The sequence below is a fragment of the Austrofundulus limnaeus genome, unplaced genomic scaffold, assembly GCF_001266775.1.
Source record: "Austrofundulus limnaeus strain Quisiro unplaced genomic scaffold, Austrofundulus_limnaeus-1.0 Scaffold4, whole genome shotgun sequence".
NCBI classification, from domain to species: domain Eukaryota; kingdom Metazoa; phylum Chordata; class Actinopteri; order Cyprinodontiformes; family Rivulidae; genus Austrofundulus; species Austrofundulus limnaeus.
The window spans coordinates 3,374,548-3,391,903 of NW_013952406.1; the positions used below are offsets into that span (position 1 = coordinate 3,374,548).

A 17,356-nucleotide genomic window follows, 5' to 3' on the forward strand; every position below is an offset into this window, starting at 1 on the left:
GTGTGTGTGTGTGTGTGTGTGTGTGTGTGTGTGTGTGTGTGTGTGTGTGTGTGTGTGGCGGACAAGCTGATTGTCCGCCGCAGGAGAAAAAAAGGACATGAGGCAGAGATAACAGTGTCTGTGGTGCAGAGGAGCAGAAAGAGAACAGTGGAGAGGAGGAGGTTAACTTATTTCTATACAGCCTGTCGGCTCCGAGACTTTAAGGAGACATTAAGCAAAATTGATTATTTTGAGCTTTATATCATGTTATAATGTCATTCCTGCATCAAAAACATACCCAGAATGTTGCTTTGACTCATTCATGCATGTTTGAGAAATCCTTGGATCACCTGCTGTAGTAGTCATGTGGAGCTGCCTAAACTCCACGCTGAAGCTCAGTCCTCAACTGAGCTCCCTTCCCACAGAGCACCCCTCACTCAAAACATTATTGTGAAGACATGCTGAAGTGGGAATGTTGGAAATGGTAGGAGGCTCTTAAAATGCCCGTGACATGCCTATCCTTCAAACACAAAAAGTCAAAGAAAACATCTTTGTACTTAAGAAAACTGGCATAGTACACATGATTTTACCCATTTTGCCACATAACCAGCATATTTTCTTTTGAATTTGGTTCAGCCAAAGTGAAACAGGAAGTGACATCAAAGGGGAACTCTTTAGTAAAATAAACTCTCTGYTCGTTGTTTATTAAAACAAAATTGTTTGAACTTTAACTCTTCTTTGTCTCTCTTTGACATCACTTCCTGTTTCTTCACATGCAAATATCTCAACAACCGTTCATCTCAGCGGTGTGAACTTTCTTTTGCAACATGTTATCAATGTTATCTTTCCAAAAAATGCATTAATGTTTATTAAAAAAATCTCATGTCACGGTCCATTAAAGAGGCAGAGGCCAATTCCAAGGTGCTCAGATGTAATGCAAAATCAACTGTATTTTTGATATATACATTTTAATAAGTCCCCATGAGCGACTCAGAGTAGAGCTGCTGCTCCTCCACGTCGAGAGGAGCCAGTTGAGGTGGCTCGGGCATCTGGTTAGGATGCCTCCTGGACGCCTCCCTGGTGATGTGTTCCGGGCACGTCCCAATGGGAGGAGACCCAGAGGAAACCCCAGGAAACACTGGAGGGAATATGTTTCTCAGTTGGCCTGGGAACGCCTTGGGATTCCCCCCGACGAGCTGGCTCAAGTGGCTGGGGAAAGTCTGGGTCTCTCTGCTTAGGCTGCTGCCCCAGCGACCCGACCCCAGATAAGCGGAAGAAAACGGACGGATGAACATTTGAATAACAACTGAAGGTAACATAGTTACATGAATGCGGTATAGAATTGAACTATGTGTCTGGAAAATAATACCCACCTTTAAAAAAACATTTTTGAAAAATCCATCATTACCATATATACAGATGTATAACTGCAAAATGAGGGAAAGTGGTGCGGTGGTAGAGCAGCCGACTTGGGATGAGAAAGCCACAGGTTTGAATCTCCATGTCCATGTGTTGTGGTATCCTTAATCAAGACACCTAACCCCCCAACTGCTCCCTGAGCTCTAGCTGCCCACTGCTCTACTTGAAAGTTTCTCCTGTGTGATGGATGAAATCCGGAGCACAAATCTCGTCTTTGTATGGGAACATGCATACGTGACTAAGTACATTTGCAAAAAAAATTCTAGGATATTTTTAATTTACGGACAATCCGTACAACTTGACATGTATGAGCTACAACCACTTCAAATCTTAGATCAATATCTGCAACCTAACCTAAAAAAAGAGGTGACTTTGTCAGGCTGACTTCAAAGAAGACTGAAATGCAAAATGTAAGTTACACGATTCCACCACGTCCATTTCTGCATGTCATCACAACAGCTTCATGCCGTTTACAACCTGGAGCATTGTAGCCTATTTTGTTGAAATAATAATTTAAAAAGCAGCAACACCACACAATATCGGTTTTGAGAAATTGCAACTCAGGATACAATGGAACCTTATCGTCTGACCCAGAAAGAGAGGCAATGGTTCTGCTTGGTAAGAAATCTCTCTCATCCCCACAGACACACACTATGTTAAGCTAATTTATTTATCACTAAAATGTGGTGTAAGCCTACTAAGGAACACAGATCGTAAAAAGTTACAAAGCTAACCGTAGATCACAGATGGATCAAACAACTGAACGAAACAGTGAGTTGTTTTTCAGCTTACCTGGGCAGGTGACAATGGTGTTTGTGTACTTGTGAGTGTTGGAACTGCATCATCTTTTAGTGATAATCATGTTATTAGTCCATTGTTAAATTCTCTTTTGTTCAGAAAGCTAAGTAAAATGAGCTCATCAGATGGGCGGTTTCACCAGTTTTTTGCTAGTTGTTGCTGCCAATAGTCTGCAGGAGTCACGGGGGAGGTGTGCTCTGTGATGCAGAAGCTCGGCTTGAAGACACTGCCCAGAGGAGGAGCTGCACCTAAAAGGAGGTTCTAGGCCTAACCAGCTGTTTTTGCCCTCCTGCATGACATTTCAGGATTTCTTAAACATGCATGAATGAGTCAAAGCAATACTCTGTGTATGTTTTTGATGAGAGGATAATATTATATCACGATATAAAGCAAAAAAAAAAATTGCATTATATTGCCCATTTAACATACACAGCAATATGGTGGAAAAAAACAGCAAGTAGTAACTGTGTGATGAGCCACAAACAGCAGCATCTTATCTGATACAAATAAAAAGCCTTCATCATATTGACTGTGCAGATGTTCCATTCATGTTCATCAGGCTTTTTATCTCCTAATGGTTTCTCGGTGCAGACACACATTGATGTTTGAATTCATATGTTAAAGAAGAAGTAAAAGCAGGAGTATTACGTTTGTGCGGGATGTGAAGCGACATGTAGCCTGCGAGCTCCTGCTGGTAAAAAAATGAAGATGCTTCCTTCCTTCTCGGGGTGATTGACAGTCACTACAGCTTGGATGATAAAAAAAGAAAAAAAAAGCTTCTAAAAAGGAAGATCATCAAGCATTCAGAGAAATAGATAAAAAAATCACTTTTAGGAGCATGGTTTGTAATCAAAGCTTTTGAAAAACCACAAACTTTATTACTATTTGGAATGCTTTCTGCTCCACAGAACTGTTAAAAATGCAGGTTAATTCAAACTTTCATAACATTTAAACACAAATGATTTATAAAACACCTTATATATGTTGAACCCTACAGTATATGTTTTGGTTTATTTGTATTATTCAGTTAATAGACTCCAAGGTGTAAATGTCCATCCACTGGGTAGTTTTGGACAGTTTTATTAAAATTCGTCTAGTGGCTCATGAGATACTTTGGTTACAGTCAGACACGCACAAACACACACGTTTGTTTCTTGACCCTGTGAGGACCTTCCATTGACTTCCATTCATGTTTTTTAACCTTTATTGCTTAACCCTGACCATATACTCTAAAATTAACCTGACAGATACTTACCTGACCCTAAAACTAACCTAAACCTTGGTCCTAAACCTAACCCCACACCTGTAACATGCATTCACTTCGGTCCCCATGAGGCTGCTTTTTTTGGTAAAAAAAATTCCCCACGTTGTAGGAAAAAACCATCCATCCACACACACACACACACACACACGCATGCACGCACGCACACACACACACACACAAGCACAGTCAAAAACACAATCCCCCTTTCCACTTGGATGGCAGGTGATAACACTCAAAAATGTGTCCCCTGCTAATCAGAAAAAGAAAACGTGATCAGACAATGAACTAAAGGTTTGTTTTGGCAAATTTCCTCCTCAAACAAAAGTCCCAATGTGTGACAGAAAAAGAAGTCTAAACCTTTACGACATCAACTTTAAAGATCTTTAAAAACCGAGCGAAGCAGAACAGTAGAAAATTGTGTCAAGAAACATTATGAAACCGTCTCTTAGAATGAAAATGTATTCAAGGTTGTGCTCGTCTTGTGTTGCCTTCCAAGTGATTTAGTCTCTCCAGTAAATTCAAGCCAAATTGAAAAACAGGTTTATTATGAATATGAAAAAAAAAAATGCTTTCCTTCCCAATCAGTCAATCCAATTCTTGAAACCTTACAAACATATAAATGGATTTTCATCTTTATAAAACATTTTAAAACCTGTGTTGCATAAATGCATGTTACTTGGCCACTGTGGTGATTTTGTCTTTTGCTAGTGTGCTATTTCTTTTTCTTTTTTCTTTTGGCATACTACCATTTGTGGATGAAAAAGATGGTGTGAAACCAGCAGGACAAAACTTACATGCTTGTACATGTGCATCTTTTTGGCTCTGCAGGAAGACAAACATAAGAACTGATCATGAAACTATTGCTGCAGCTTCTTATTGGTGACAGCTACAATTTCCTGATAAATAATGCATGCCCACTACTTTATTAAAACACCCACACATTTATTATAGAAAAAAAGAGAGCCAAATGCTTGAATTGCTTGCCATCTGCACAAACTTCATATTTTATTTATTGCAATAAAACTGTTGAACGGTTACAGCTGTGTTTTAGCAAGCCACTCAAAGTAAAAATCTGTTTCTGACATTGCTGAGCAGTAAAAAAATATATAAGGTCACACAACCTGTGTTGGTTTGCTTTAGTAGCTTCTATTTTCTTTTAATCTTCCTGCTGCCCTTTGGGTCAAAATGACCCTTTAGTCCTCAGTTTTAAAACTGTGGCCTTCTGTGTCATTTTGACTCAAGGGCAGCAGGAGGGTTAAACAAAGAGTTCTGGTGTTGTCTTTGTCATTTTTATTTTGCTCCTCAAGCTGTTCCTGAACACTTTCAGTCATATTGTAGAGCTCATTGTGTTGTTGGGAGCAGTGGTGGATTTAGAAATTTTAGGTTTTTCGAGTGGCAAAGATGGGAGATGATGTAATTAATTTGAGGTTAGCATATTTATGTATATATTAACAATAATACAATAATTGCTGACATTGAATCCCATCCCTTTGCTCTTAATTGTCTTTTAGAGCTTTAATGACAGACTAAGCTACTATTTCAACTTCCTGTTTGCAAACACAGCATTAAAACTTGGCCCCTCTTCTCCAGCTCAACTACCTAGAGTCAGCTGGAACTGCACCACTCTTCCAAAGATATACTGTGGCCACTAGGAAAACAAAGCAGTAAATCAAGAAAATTAAGCCCCCTTTTTACCTCCTGTTTCAAAGCAGATATACTTTAAATTTCCAACCACCAGCTCTTTGTCTCTGTGTGCTTGTGTAGCAGAGTTATGCAGACAAATTTGGAACCGAAAAGAGAAACAAAGACAGCAGTTTAAATGAATTGCCACATTTTAAAATAAATTGTGCTCAAGTGTGTTGTTTACGCAAGCTGTGCTCAAAAGTTGCATCCCAAAAACCTAAAAATATTACAATACTAAAAAAAAAAAGATAATGCAAACAGGAAATGTTTTTAAACACTTAGCATCCTTGTGCTTCTGCAAAATGTCGTTTAGGGAGACTTTAATAAATGGTGAAAGTTCTTGATTCGGTGTAGGGCAGCTTCTGAGCAACATAGCAGGTGTCAGCTTGAGTTATTTATTTTTCATTTTTCAGGCTCTTTTAACCCTAAAGAGTGAACGAATTCCCACGTCTTGTTTTGGGTTTTAGCGGTTCAATTGCAGCTTTGATTTCATACCGAAGCTCATGCTTTACAAATGCATTTGTCTCGTGGAAATGGTGTAGCAACAAATCAAATTCATTTTGGATCCAATCAGTTCAATTTGTGACTGAAATTATCTTTACTGATAAAACGGTTGGCATGCAGAAAAAAAGCAAAAGCAAAAACAAAACACTGAGTTAAGTTAACTTGCYTTGGAAACATGAAGCTCACAACAGAACTTCAGCAACTTCACAGAAAAAAAAATCTTAGAATAAAACATTATTAATATGTCCTGCCCYTTTTTGTTTGATCAAAGTAAAACAAGCTTTGAGCTTAATGTTTTGGTGGAAGACCGCATTAAAAAAGCAGGTGCTGTCAGGTATCTGTTGCTCTGTTGTTAGATGTTGTTTCACTTTTAATTAGGAAATTAGAGAGATAATGACCCCTGAATATAAACACCATCRTTCTGCTCCGTTGCATGGAAAATGTACATAAACAAAATGAATGGATGGATGATATAGCTTAGAGGTATGACAAACAATGCAGACCAGAAAGTGCAGTGTTCATAGGCTACCTGGTATTTAAARAGTTCAAAGTACGAACCTACTTACCAACAGTGAAGTTTACATTTAAGTATTTCAGAATGGATTATAGCTTTAGATGTTGTTGAATGGCCCTAGATAAAGATGTCACCATCCTGAGACGAAAACAACCGCTAATGCTGCTAATGCTGCTAACGCTGCTAACCCTGCTAACGCTAAGCTGCAAGACATCAAACTTGCAGTTGCGATCAGTGTCCAACATGCACTTCAAACTGCTGGACCACAGGTACCATACATATTGTTTGCAATGACCACATTTTGAATTTAAATTTGAAATACTGTTTTCAGCAGTGCTTGCAGCGTTAGCATTTGCTTTAGTCTCAGGATGATGACGTARTAATGACAGCCAAGTGCCACCAGCCAAAGCTGCTTTTTTCTTTTAGAAATTCCTAAATGTGAACTTCAACATTTTAGATTGAACTTTTATATTTAAATTTACATATTTAGATTTAGGATTTTAATATTTACATATATTACATAACATTTAAATTTAACATTTAGTAAAAATTAGCAAAATGTATGAACATTTAGCTAAATACCAATAAAATGTTAGTGGAAAATCCTAAACTTTTACACTTAGAAATCTCAGGTTAACTTTAAAAGATAAATGATTCCTACTTTTACACTTAGAAATCTAAGAGATAGAAAAATTAAAATATGTTAGTGACACTTTTAACATTTTATTTTACACTTGGCACCCCATATGCTGTGTTGTTATATGTATTGCTGCCAGCATACACATTTGAACTTGATTACAACTGACACTATTCAAACTATATTGAACAGACTATTTTTAGCTACCAAAGACAAACTTTTTAAATACATTCAAAGGTCACACAGGTGGTTWCACGTCCTCCAGCTCTGCAGATGAGGCCCCTCAGAGCATAGCGGAGCGTAAACATTTGCCGAAGGTCAAGCTCCTCTTGCACAGGTTAAACAAGATAATACAGCAGAGCTGCTTCTGCTGCTGAGACAGAGTTCACTTTGAAAGACAAGCGCAAACTCTCWATGGTGCAAACACAGTTTATCATTTAAACTATTTTCTCTTCTCTCTGGCTTAAATCRTTTTTTAGGATGATTTCAAAGGTTCCATATAGAGATATACTTTTTGTTTCAGTGAAATATTTTGACYCGGAATTTTGAAAGATATGAATTTAGAGACTATAAGGAAAAAAAAAGTTATTTTTTCCTCCCTCTGTATTCCTTTATAAGCTTCCTAAGCTAGAGCTGATACAAAAATACAGTTTGGGGATAGTAACTATTTATCATTATGAAAAACACATTTTTTTCTATTGAGTGACCTGCTAAAATGATCTCTATATGTTTGTGTGTGTCTTTTTGTTTTATTCAATTGTATTTAAAACTCAATAGCTTTCCATTTTATTTTGAGTGCATTTTGAGTGCTTTTTTTTAAAGAAATCCCATGGTTTTGGAGCTAATTTCACCAAAGAAAATCATCAAAAGTAGCTACTAATCACCACTTTTATTCAATATATTGAAAGAAAACGCACTTACCCAGCCTAATGTGTGTTCAAGAGAGTCTCCACCTTTGATTTGAGTGGTAAGCAAATTTATAAAGAGAGGAAATAATTAAATCCTAACAGCTTTTCATCTTCCACAAGAATGGAAACCATTCTTTATTTATTATTTTTTTTACTTTATCCTCCTCATGTTTTTTTTTCTCCACCATGATCAGATGAATCTTTGTTTAGCAGGGGAATAAAAAGAAGAGGAAGAGAGCTGAAGATGTGTAGAAGAGACAGTTGGCTCATTATCGCCCGGAGCAAAAATTCTGTGAACAAAAGTCATGTGGGTTGTGTGGGCACATGTCTTCTAGTGGATGCTTTGATTTGCTTCCTTTTCATATGAAAGGCAAACTGTTTAGTCTGTCCTGTTCTGTGTGGAGTTTATTCAGCAGCCCCACTTTTCTCTTCACTGTTGACTGGTGATCCCTGTGACCAGCACCTGCACAGTATTCATTCGAGGGGTTGTCCAGCAGATCACCAGAACTGCTGTGCTGGGGATTAGCAACTAGGCTTTGGGAAGCATTTTTTTCAGCAAATATTGGATAAAGAGTTTTGGACTCACCAATACAAATTGTTCATAAATAACATGGTCCAACACCTTTGTGGTAAAACATGACAGAAACACAATTCTCCTTTATGAACTTATAYGCAGAGGAAAGAAACACAATAAATCATTAACTGTGTCTGAATAAGCCACTGGGTATCAGCTGTAAACAAAACGCTCCAGCTGTTTGCTGAAAAAAAAGGCTTTTGTAAATATATTGTTCTAGCTCACGTGTCAAACTCAGGGTCCGCGTGACAAATGTAGCTTGTGGATGATTTCTGTCCATCCCCTCAAAACTTCAACTTTGGCATCTGCAACATGGCCTTCCCCTGCTTTTCCACACACACACAAAAAAAAAAAACAGCTCCAGAGATGTTCTGGGGTTAGGGGTTAGGGGTAGGGAGAGAAAAACTAAGAAAGTGGTTTTGATTTTATCTCAGAGAATGAATTTAGTTTTGGTGTTGTTTTTAAAGATGGTATATTGTTAAAAATAGACTTTTTGAGCTTTATATCATGTTGTGATGTTAGTCCCTCATCAGTGTTGCTTTGATTCATTTGTGCTTGTTTGAGAAATCCTTGAATCTCCTGTGGTCGCCATGTGAAGCTGCCTAAACACTTGCTGGTCCAAAGCTCTGTCTATTTGCACATAGCACCTCCCAGGAGCTCAGCCAAGCCCCCAGCCCACAGAGCACCCATCCAGAAGCATTGTTGTGAAGACGTGCTGAAGTGGTACTGTCCAAAAGGGTCAGGGGCTCTTAAAAAGACAGAGGCCAATGCCAAAGCAATTAGATAGGTTATGATGCAAAATCTAACTTATTTTTGATACAGCATTTTCATAACAGCTGAAGGTGACATAGTTACTCGATTGTGGTACAGAATTGAACCATGTGCCTGGAAAATACATGATACCCCCCTTTAAATCTCAGATGTTAAGTTTGATCATTTCACCACTTTTTCTAATTTTMAATCTCTTCCAAACTCACCTGTAATTCAGATTTTTTRCCCCCAATTTTCTTCTCTTTTGGTCTAACCCAGTGGTGGTCCTTTGTGCTGTCCAAATTCCAGTCCTTGAGGTCCACTATCCTGCATGTTTTTCTGTCCAGCACACCTCATACCGTGATTTAATTGCCTCTTCAAATCCTGTAGAAGCCTGTTAATCACCAATTCATGCAAATGAGGTGGGTTGGAGCAGAGAAAGCCCTAAAACATGCAGGATAACGGCCCTTGAAGACCGGATTTTGTCACATGTGGTTTAAACCATCCTAAATTTGTACCTGATGCTGTGATTTATAATTTTCATTAGTTATTACTTTTAATTTAAGAATTTTAAAACTTTTCCTCATAAARGGATCAGACAGACTGTCTGGCAGTGTTGAATCAGAACAAATTTTAAACTAAATGGTCCTTCGTGCTGTACTTTTCCGGGATTAATGAAGCAGGTCTCATCATGAAGAGATCCACATGTTCCGGTCCTGATCTACTCTGAGAACACAGAATTTTGTTTAACAATATGTTTTAATTCCATACAATTTGAACTGGATTGTTATAAAAAATGACTTGTCTGACCATATTTGATGTAGAATATGCGTTATGGTTGTAAACAATTTCTATCAGACGAACTCTTTATCTAAAAGTTTATTAGCCTGTTTCATCACCCGCCAAAGCAGTTTCATATGACCTTAGTCTGTTAATTAAACCAGCTTTTTGAGCTTTGATCTTTGGGGCAGATCTTTTTTAGAGACAACTGTAAAGGCTCGCCTCCTCTTAGTCAATCGCCCATATCCAATTAGGCACTGAATTTGACAAGAGCTGTGGAACTTTGGTGTTTCCTCTTTTCAYATACTTTAAACTCGAGGTCTGCGAGTTCTGCAGACAGCTGATTAATGCACTCTGCTGTGTCCAGAAATGGAGAGTCTCTTGCTGAAACTTTGTTGAAAAGATGACAAAAGGAGTTCTGACTTGCAAACAAAATTGTTCGTTCGTCCTTTAAGCACTGTATTGATGGACAGTGGTTGAAGTGGTTTAAATGTTTTAGCAATGACACTCCACCAAGGAAGTAATATCATAAAATTATGGGATAATATTCAACAATATCAACTGTGCCCAGCTCAGAGTATGAATTGCAGTTGTCCAAAAAGGTTTTAAGGTCTTTGACTTCTCCTCAAATATCTGATGTGCTTTCATGAAAACCATGTCAGTTATTTGTAAGGTTACAATCCAAAGTGAACCATTCTGTAGATACATTTGGAGTCTATCAACATGGCTAATGAATAAGGGCACCTTGTAGTTCTGTCAACATAATGAGGTCACAACTTGAGACAAACAGATTCACTGATAACTTGAACTGAAGCACAAGTTTTTAAAATAAGTGCTTGTGGTCAAATTGGTGTCAAACTACAAGGCACTTGTTTCAGTAAAAGTGAAATATAGTACTGATGTAAAGGTTTAGTAGTAGATAATGCACCATTATTGTGCACCAGTATGACATTTTGGAGAAAGAATTGCTTTGATAGCCTGAAAAACGAGGCTAATAGCCTGGCCTGGAGGAAGACTTTTGCCCTTTTCTTCATCCTCCATGCTTAATGTATGATGTCACAGCTGAATGATTAGTATTTGACGGAACATCACTTCAAAAATGGCCAGACTATCCCTTAAGGGCTTTAAGTGATGGGTGAAGAAAACAAACATGAGTTGTTGATAGGGAGTACAAGTCGCAACATGACAGAAAAAAAGGAGTTCACAAATATATAAAAGAGAAAAAAAAGATTTAGTAATATCAGGCATATAAATGTTTGATTTTAAGCAACGTCATGAGCCCAGGTTTTTTTTAGTTTGTGTCTCTAAAAATACAGCAACTCATCATGCAAGAGAACATTAAATAACTGGAATTAAGTGAAGTTCTAAATGCAAAAAACTTACAATAAAGATACTGGTTTTAGGCTGTATTTGCACCCTTGACTTTATTTCACAGTACTTTGTCTGAAAGCAGATAACATAGTATTAAGAATTGAAAATGATAATAAAAAACACAAACATTTTGTGCTCTTGTTTGTTCTGATGCACTCAAACAACAACGTGTTGATCCCTCTAAAATGGTTTCCCGACACCCAAACTTCTAATTCGACACAGAAGTGCTACAATATGCAGTATAAAAAACATGGTTCTAAAAAGCTAAATAAACTAGAACCTGGACAGCTCTCAGAAGATATTGAAACGTCTTTACAAAAATAATAAATGGATAATGAACAACATTTTCAACAAGTAAAAGAAAACTTTACACTTTTTTTACCCAAATCCCAAAAAATTTAAGGCGGTTGAAATACTGAGTCAGAAAACCCAGTTAATACTTAACAAGGTGCTTACATAAGACATTCACATCAGGCTCATAAATGCTTCATCTCTCATTAAAATATTATAACAATGCTGTGACACTGTTACATGAGATGAAATCATTTTGGGAAARAAAAATAATGAAATGCARCAYTTGCYCATTTAGTAAACACTCAGAATAAAAATATGTAATTTCCCAGAACTGTATTAAATTCCAGACTCACTTTAATTACATATTTTTACTGTACTGTAATGGTTTTATTCTTGGAAGGGTAAAAATCCACTATAATTGTAAATCATGGAAACTACTGCAACCTAATGGTACTCCTTCAGCAGCTGAGTTAAAAGATCTGATGGATCTATAAAAAAAAAAAAAACAGGAACTATTGCTTCTCCCATCTCACAGAAGAAAACCCTGAAAAAAATATTTTAGCTGGTATGTTATCTGGAGATATTACACAATTTGGTGACAACCAGAAACAATTTCTGGATAAATTTTATATATATATATTTCTTTTTATACAGAACAATAAAAGAACCAATTTGGTGAAGGTAATGTCATTATGTTTGAAAATTCCACACAGAAATATCCATAACAAAACTTTCAAAACCTCTTCTTGGGAAAGTGTTTTTAAAAAAGGTCGTTTTCTCATCACAGAAAGGTAAAAACACAGTAAAGTTTCTTCTGWTGAAGTCTAAATAAAAATGGAGGTATATGAAAAGATTTAATTTAGGTCTGATTTTACCACTTGGTTCAATAAAATAAACTAGTGCTATGTTTAAATTATGTTTTCTTTCTTTGATGTACTGTGTAAAAAATGTGCAATAATCTGTTCTGTAAGGAGTCCACACTGATGAACTGAWAAAACCAACTCTCATAAAAAAATTTCAGCAGTGTAAAAGTTCATCTAATGGTTTCCCATTAGATTCAAATCAGATACATGTCAGTTTTTCAGAATTGTGTGATGAATCATTATGAGCCCGATTGGAACAAAATATATAAACATCTTACAAAAAAACACTTTAAATCTTGTTTTTACTCAGAAAAAAAGCGAAAAAGAATCATTATATACAAATTCACAGCCAGTAAGTCAGAAGATTCAGTTTCACATTCGTAAATCTGACTCTAAAATGTTGATGTTTGCCATGTACTTGGCTTTCTTAATATACAAAATGCTTTAGCAGCCTAAGCAGATAAAAATCACATTAAACCACTCAGCAAGCAGCAAGGCCCATCTGAATAACAAACTACTTTCTTCCATTTGTTCGATCACACGTAATGTGATGTAGCACATTGGAAGAAATATTGAAGCATCTGAAAAACAGAACCAAAGTTATTAATAGCATGAAAGAAAAATGTCATGGAAAATGTAGAGAAAAGCTGCCTTAGACAGAATTTATATTTGTTACATTCATCTATCGGGCTCACCTGCAAGCTGCAGCTTTCTGTGTACTTAAACAACAAGATAAAGTGCAGCTGCCTTCACAATGAAAAGGTGGTTTTTAGTCAGCTTTTGTTTGTTCAGTACAGTATCTTGTTTGTGGGTACTGTTTTCCAGTTTTCTCTTCTGAGGGAATAACCGATAAACTAATCAATAAAAATGTATATGTACTTAAATGTAAATTTTGTATAATCCCTAAACCGTGCAGGATTATTGTAAACATTTCAGCGTGTTCTACTTTGGTTCTAAAAACGCAAATAGTGGTTTACGAATCAGAAAACAAAAACGATCACCATGGCATAATCGACACTGCATTTTAGCTTGAAGAAAGTATGTCAGGACACTCAAAACTGCACAGTTTAATAAAAAATAATAAAAGTGAATCCATCTGAATTGTGTAAAAGTAAAAAAAAATATTTAAAAAACAAACTGATGGCAAAATCGTCAAAAGTTCAGACAGCTGTAAAMAAGGGCTCACTCTTCTTCAGTAACCAAGATAATCTCAATAAACAGTATTCCGTTTGATAAACCTGATTCTTCCACTAATACTTTGACATTTACACAGCAAACATTGCAAATATAGAAACCCATACCTGTACACYTTTTTCAATTAAATATATGCAAGAAGGGAAGACAAAAATATTCTATTTGCATGGGCCCAGATAGTTCTTCAAAAAATATTGAGGTTTCAGTATCTTTATATAGTAGTTTCAAATTACACAACAGCAAATCCACTCTCACAGGACTTGGCCATGCGATACCCAAAAACCTAATATCCATTGTAACATAGATCTATATATATATGTATATTTATATAATTAATTTGCAATACATTTTTTCCAGATGAATGTTTTACATAATATGACAAATTTAAAGAATTTCCTCCTGTTTTCCTCACAGTCAACAGAGATTGTAATACACGAGTGAATAGTTGATTATAATACTGAAGTAGTCCACGTTTCTGTTGTAAGACAAGGTTCTTGTGTCATTTTGTCAACGTAAGGTTCATTTTAAAAATGCCTAGATGGGTTATGATTTATGTTGGGATGAAACGCCTTTCCAGTAGTCTAAAATGTCATGCAGGTCCTCATCCTTTGCAAACTGAACTTTCTTACGCAGGGCATGTCCCGCAGCCATGTACTCCTCATCTTTATGCCGTTTCCGGTGCAGTTTGAGTCGCTCCCAGATGCTGTGTGAAGGTTTGCAATAGTACTCGGGACTAGAGGAGTAGCTTAAATTGTGATACTGAGAGGACATTTGGGAATACGCTAAGTCTCTGGAGCGGGAGTGAGTGAGCGGCTCCAACAATTTGTGGCTGTCGGGTCCTTCTAGCTCCTCAATTTGAGCGTCGGGATACGAGTGCCGGTGGTCACTGTACTGACGGATCTTCTCCGCCTCAGCCCTCAGGATAGCAGCAGCAGGTGTTACGGTGATGATGCTCTCACCAGTAGGGGAGGTTTTTTCTATGTACTTGGATTCAGAGCGGTAAGGCCTGGGGCTTCTCATGGGCCCTCCTGTGGCAGTGCTGGGCCTCTTTGGCGAGACATCTGAGCTCCGATGCCTCTGCAGAGAGTGATGGTAGCTGTCTTTGTACACTGGAGAAAGAAGGCTGGATTTACCCTGGGGGTGCTCTGATATTAAGACAAGCTGGGGCTCTGCAGTGGACACGGCTCCAGATTTAACCCCTTGAAAAGAGGTGGATTCTGACTTAAGAGCATCTATGCAGTTGTTAATTATCTGATTAACTTTATCAACTTCTTTTGCGATCGTGGAAATCTCTGCCACCGACCCTTGACTGTTTCCTGCCATTCCCATTTCACACTCCCTGCGCTCATGATGGTCCATGCTTCGAACATCCATGTAACTTCCCTTAATCATTTTGGGAGTATTGCTTATCTCCTGGAATTTGTACTGCTCCATTTCACTCGCAGATGGTAAGTACGGCATACGAGCCATGCTCTCTCCAGCCAACAGCTGCTTTTGTGACATCTGAGAAATAGTCCCACCCTCTAGTTCTTGTCCGTATTTTAGTTCCATTATGTTTTTTTTCAGACTGCCCGCCTTTTTTTGCTTTTCATCTTGTTGCCGCTTTCTTCGCAAGCAGTAGTAAACAATCCCCAGAAATATAACCATGCTAAAGAGGCAACCTAAAATCGTCATAATGTAATGAGTGGCAGTTGCATTGTTTACAACTCGTTCTTTTCCATTCCAAGGTCCAGTYAAGATTGTAAGACAAGTATGGTTGTGTCTAAGAGAATTACGAATCGAAGCCACACAGTATGTGTAGTTGGTGTGGGGTTTAAGGTTCTTTAGTTCAACGTCCTCTTTTGTATCTTTAAGGTTTCGAATATCTGTGAAAAAGCTGTTATTGTAAAGAACCAAAATGTACATTTTCTTGTAAGGATGAGGGATCTGAACAGTAATAGTGGCACCCGTGTTCGTTACTTGCTTCACTTTCATTAGAGGGTTTCCTTGCACCTCGTTTTCAGTTGTACTCACTGTAATATCCTCTGGTTCTGTGCCTGAAGGACAATCGTCCAACCCACAAAGCGTTGAGTCAGGTGGTATTATTGTAGATTCAGTGCTCACAGAGATGAATGGTGTCACATAGTCATCGGTACACACAGTAGTTAGCATATGAAGTGCATTTCGATATGTTGGATTGTTAGGATTCTGGCTCAGTAGGCTATAACCTGCAACACCACGTGGAGAGTCACACACCATCCGCTCGTTTGTTCGGTTCGGGAAGGTTGACAGCCATTTCACGAATCCCAGCAACTCACACGAGCAGTTGAATGGGTTGGTGTAGAGCTCGCAGGTAGAAAGTTTAGTTAAACTGGTGAATGTGGACCCATCTAACTGCTGTATTCGGTTTATGGACAGATCAATGTTTTCTATGTTGGGGCATTCCCAAAAGGCATTAGGTGTCACAGTTTCAATCAGGTTTGCCTGGAGGTAGAGGTACTGCAGCTTTCCTAAACCCCGAAGGATCCCCTCTGTCAGGTTCCGTAACCTGTTGAAGCCCATTTGAAGGACTTGCAAGTTAAACTGAGCAGAAAAGGCCCCATCCTCGATGTAAGATATTTCATTCTTGGTCAGGTTCAGGTAGGTCAAGTTGGCAAAGCGACTGAGGGAAGAATAATGAATGCTTTTGATTTTGTTTTCATTCAGACGAAGGTCCACAATGGTGTTGTTGATATGCTGTGGGATGGCCTCAAAGGGTGGTTGGTTTTGGCTGCAAATTGCAAGCCATACAAAGCCCTTTTCACCTTCAATTAACCAGCAGTCCCCACTAACTCTGCCGATGTGAGTCAAGTATACAATGGTCACAGACCAAAACATGGCGCTCATCACCATGCCTGAGCTGCAGGCCATTAGTCCTTCTCTGAGAGTCATGTGCAGGGTCAAACAAATAAAAGGAGGGTGATCCCACTGTTGTTTCAGTACCTTGATACAATCCTTTTTCTGAATCAGCTGGCTGTTTAACTGTTCTCAGTGCCAGAACCGATGCTTTTATTTGTCTTCTCTTTATCGATGGATGAATGACGATGCATATTGTCCCCATGTACCAATCAGATAAATAACTGGTATCTTCCTGCAAACTCTTTCAATGAGATTCGTCAGCAGTAAACTTGGGAACTTTCATCACCTTAGCTTGGCTTGTGCTTTTTTTCCACCTCACACACGATCATTATGAAATCGTTCCATCTTCAGTGCTCCCCTTCTTGTGCCTTTCTCATGTGCACGGATGAATAACCTGCAACATGGAGACAAAACATACATGTTGACACCATGACCACATCAATAGGAAAAAAGGRATTTTTATGTTGCATATGTTGGGAGTGAAATGCTATGCTCAAAGTGTGGATTTGTGTTTACTCAAGCCCTTCTTGTTTGTACTCCCCCCAATTATTTTGTACACAGTTTAAGAGGTGTTTGCAGTCCCTGTGGCAGACTGCTATTAAGGGAAACTGTTGGCCAATTACCATTTGACAGGTTGAGAAAAGCAAGGTCCCTGTTTTCACACCATTAACCTGAGGACTGTCAAGTGAGGGGCCTATGTTAAGAAGCTGGGTTAAATCACATGCACAGCACCATGTAATGTGACAGCTTGGATCAATGTATTTAGCATTTTTTCCCCAAGACTCTTCATGCATAAAGTGAAATCACTTTGAGGACTGGATTTCATAAAAGTTGTGAACAAGATGTGATTACTTTGCTATCATAAACTTAATGACAATGGGCCTCATGCAAGAACCGTTCGTACGCACAGATTTGTTCTTAAGTTGTGCGTACGAGTGATTTAGGAG

General features: G+C 38.0%; 1 protein-coding gene and 1 long non-coding RNA gene across 2 annotated transcripts in view; one reads left to right on the forward strand and one right to left on the reverse strand.

The window, feature by feature from the left end:
* LOC106528446 (uncharacterized) overlaps positions 1–17,356 on the forward strand; it is a 52,810-nt gene that overhangs the window by 22,115 nt on the left and 13,339 nt on the right. The gene's annotated exons all lie outside the window — the stretch shown is intronic.
* elfn1a (extracellular leucine-rich repeat and fibronectin type III domain containing 1a) overlaps positions 11,202–17,356 on the reverse strand; it is a 93,177-nt gene continuing 87,022 nt past the window's right edge. Inside the window, exon 3 of the mRNA XM_014023598.1 lies at positions 11,202–16,803. Coding sequence (XP_013879052.1) covers positions 14,076–16,442 — 2,367 coding nt within the window. The 5' untranslated portion in view covers positions 16,443–16,803 and the 3' untranslated portion in view covers positions 11,202–14,075. The remainder of the gene's footprint in view (positions 16,804–17,356) is intronic.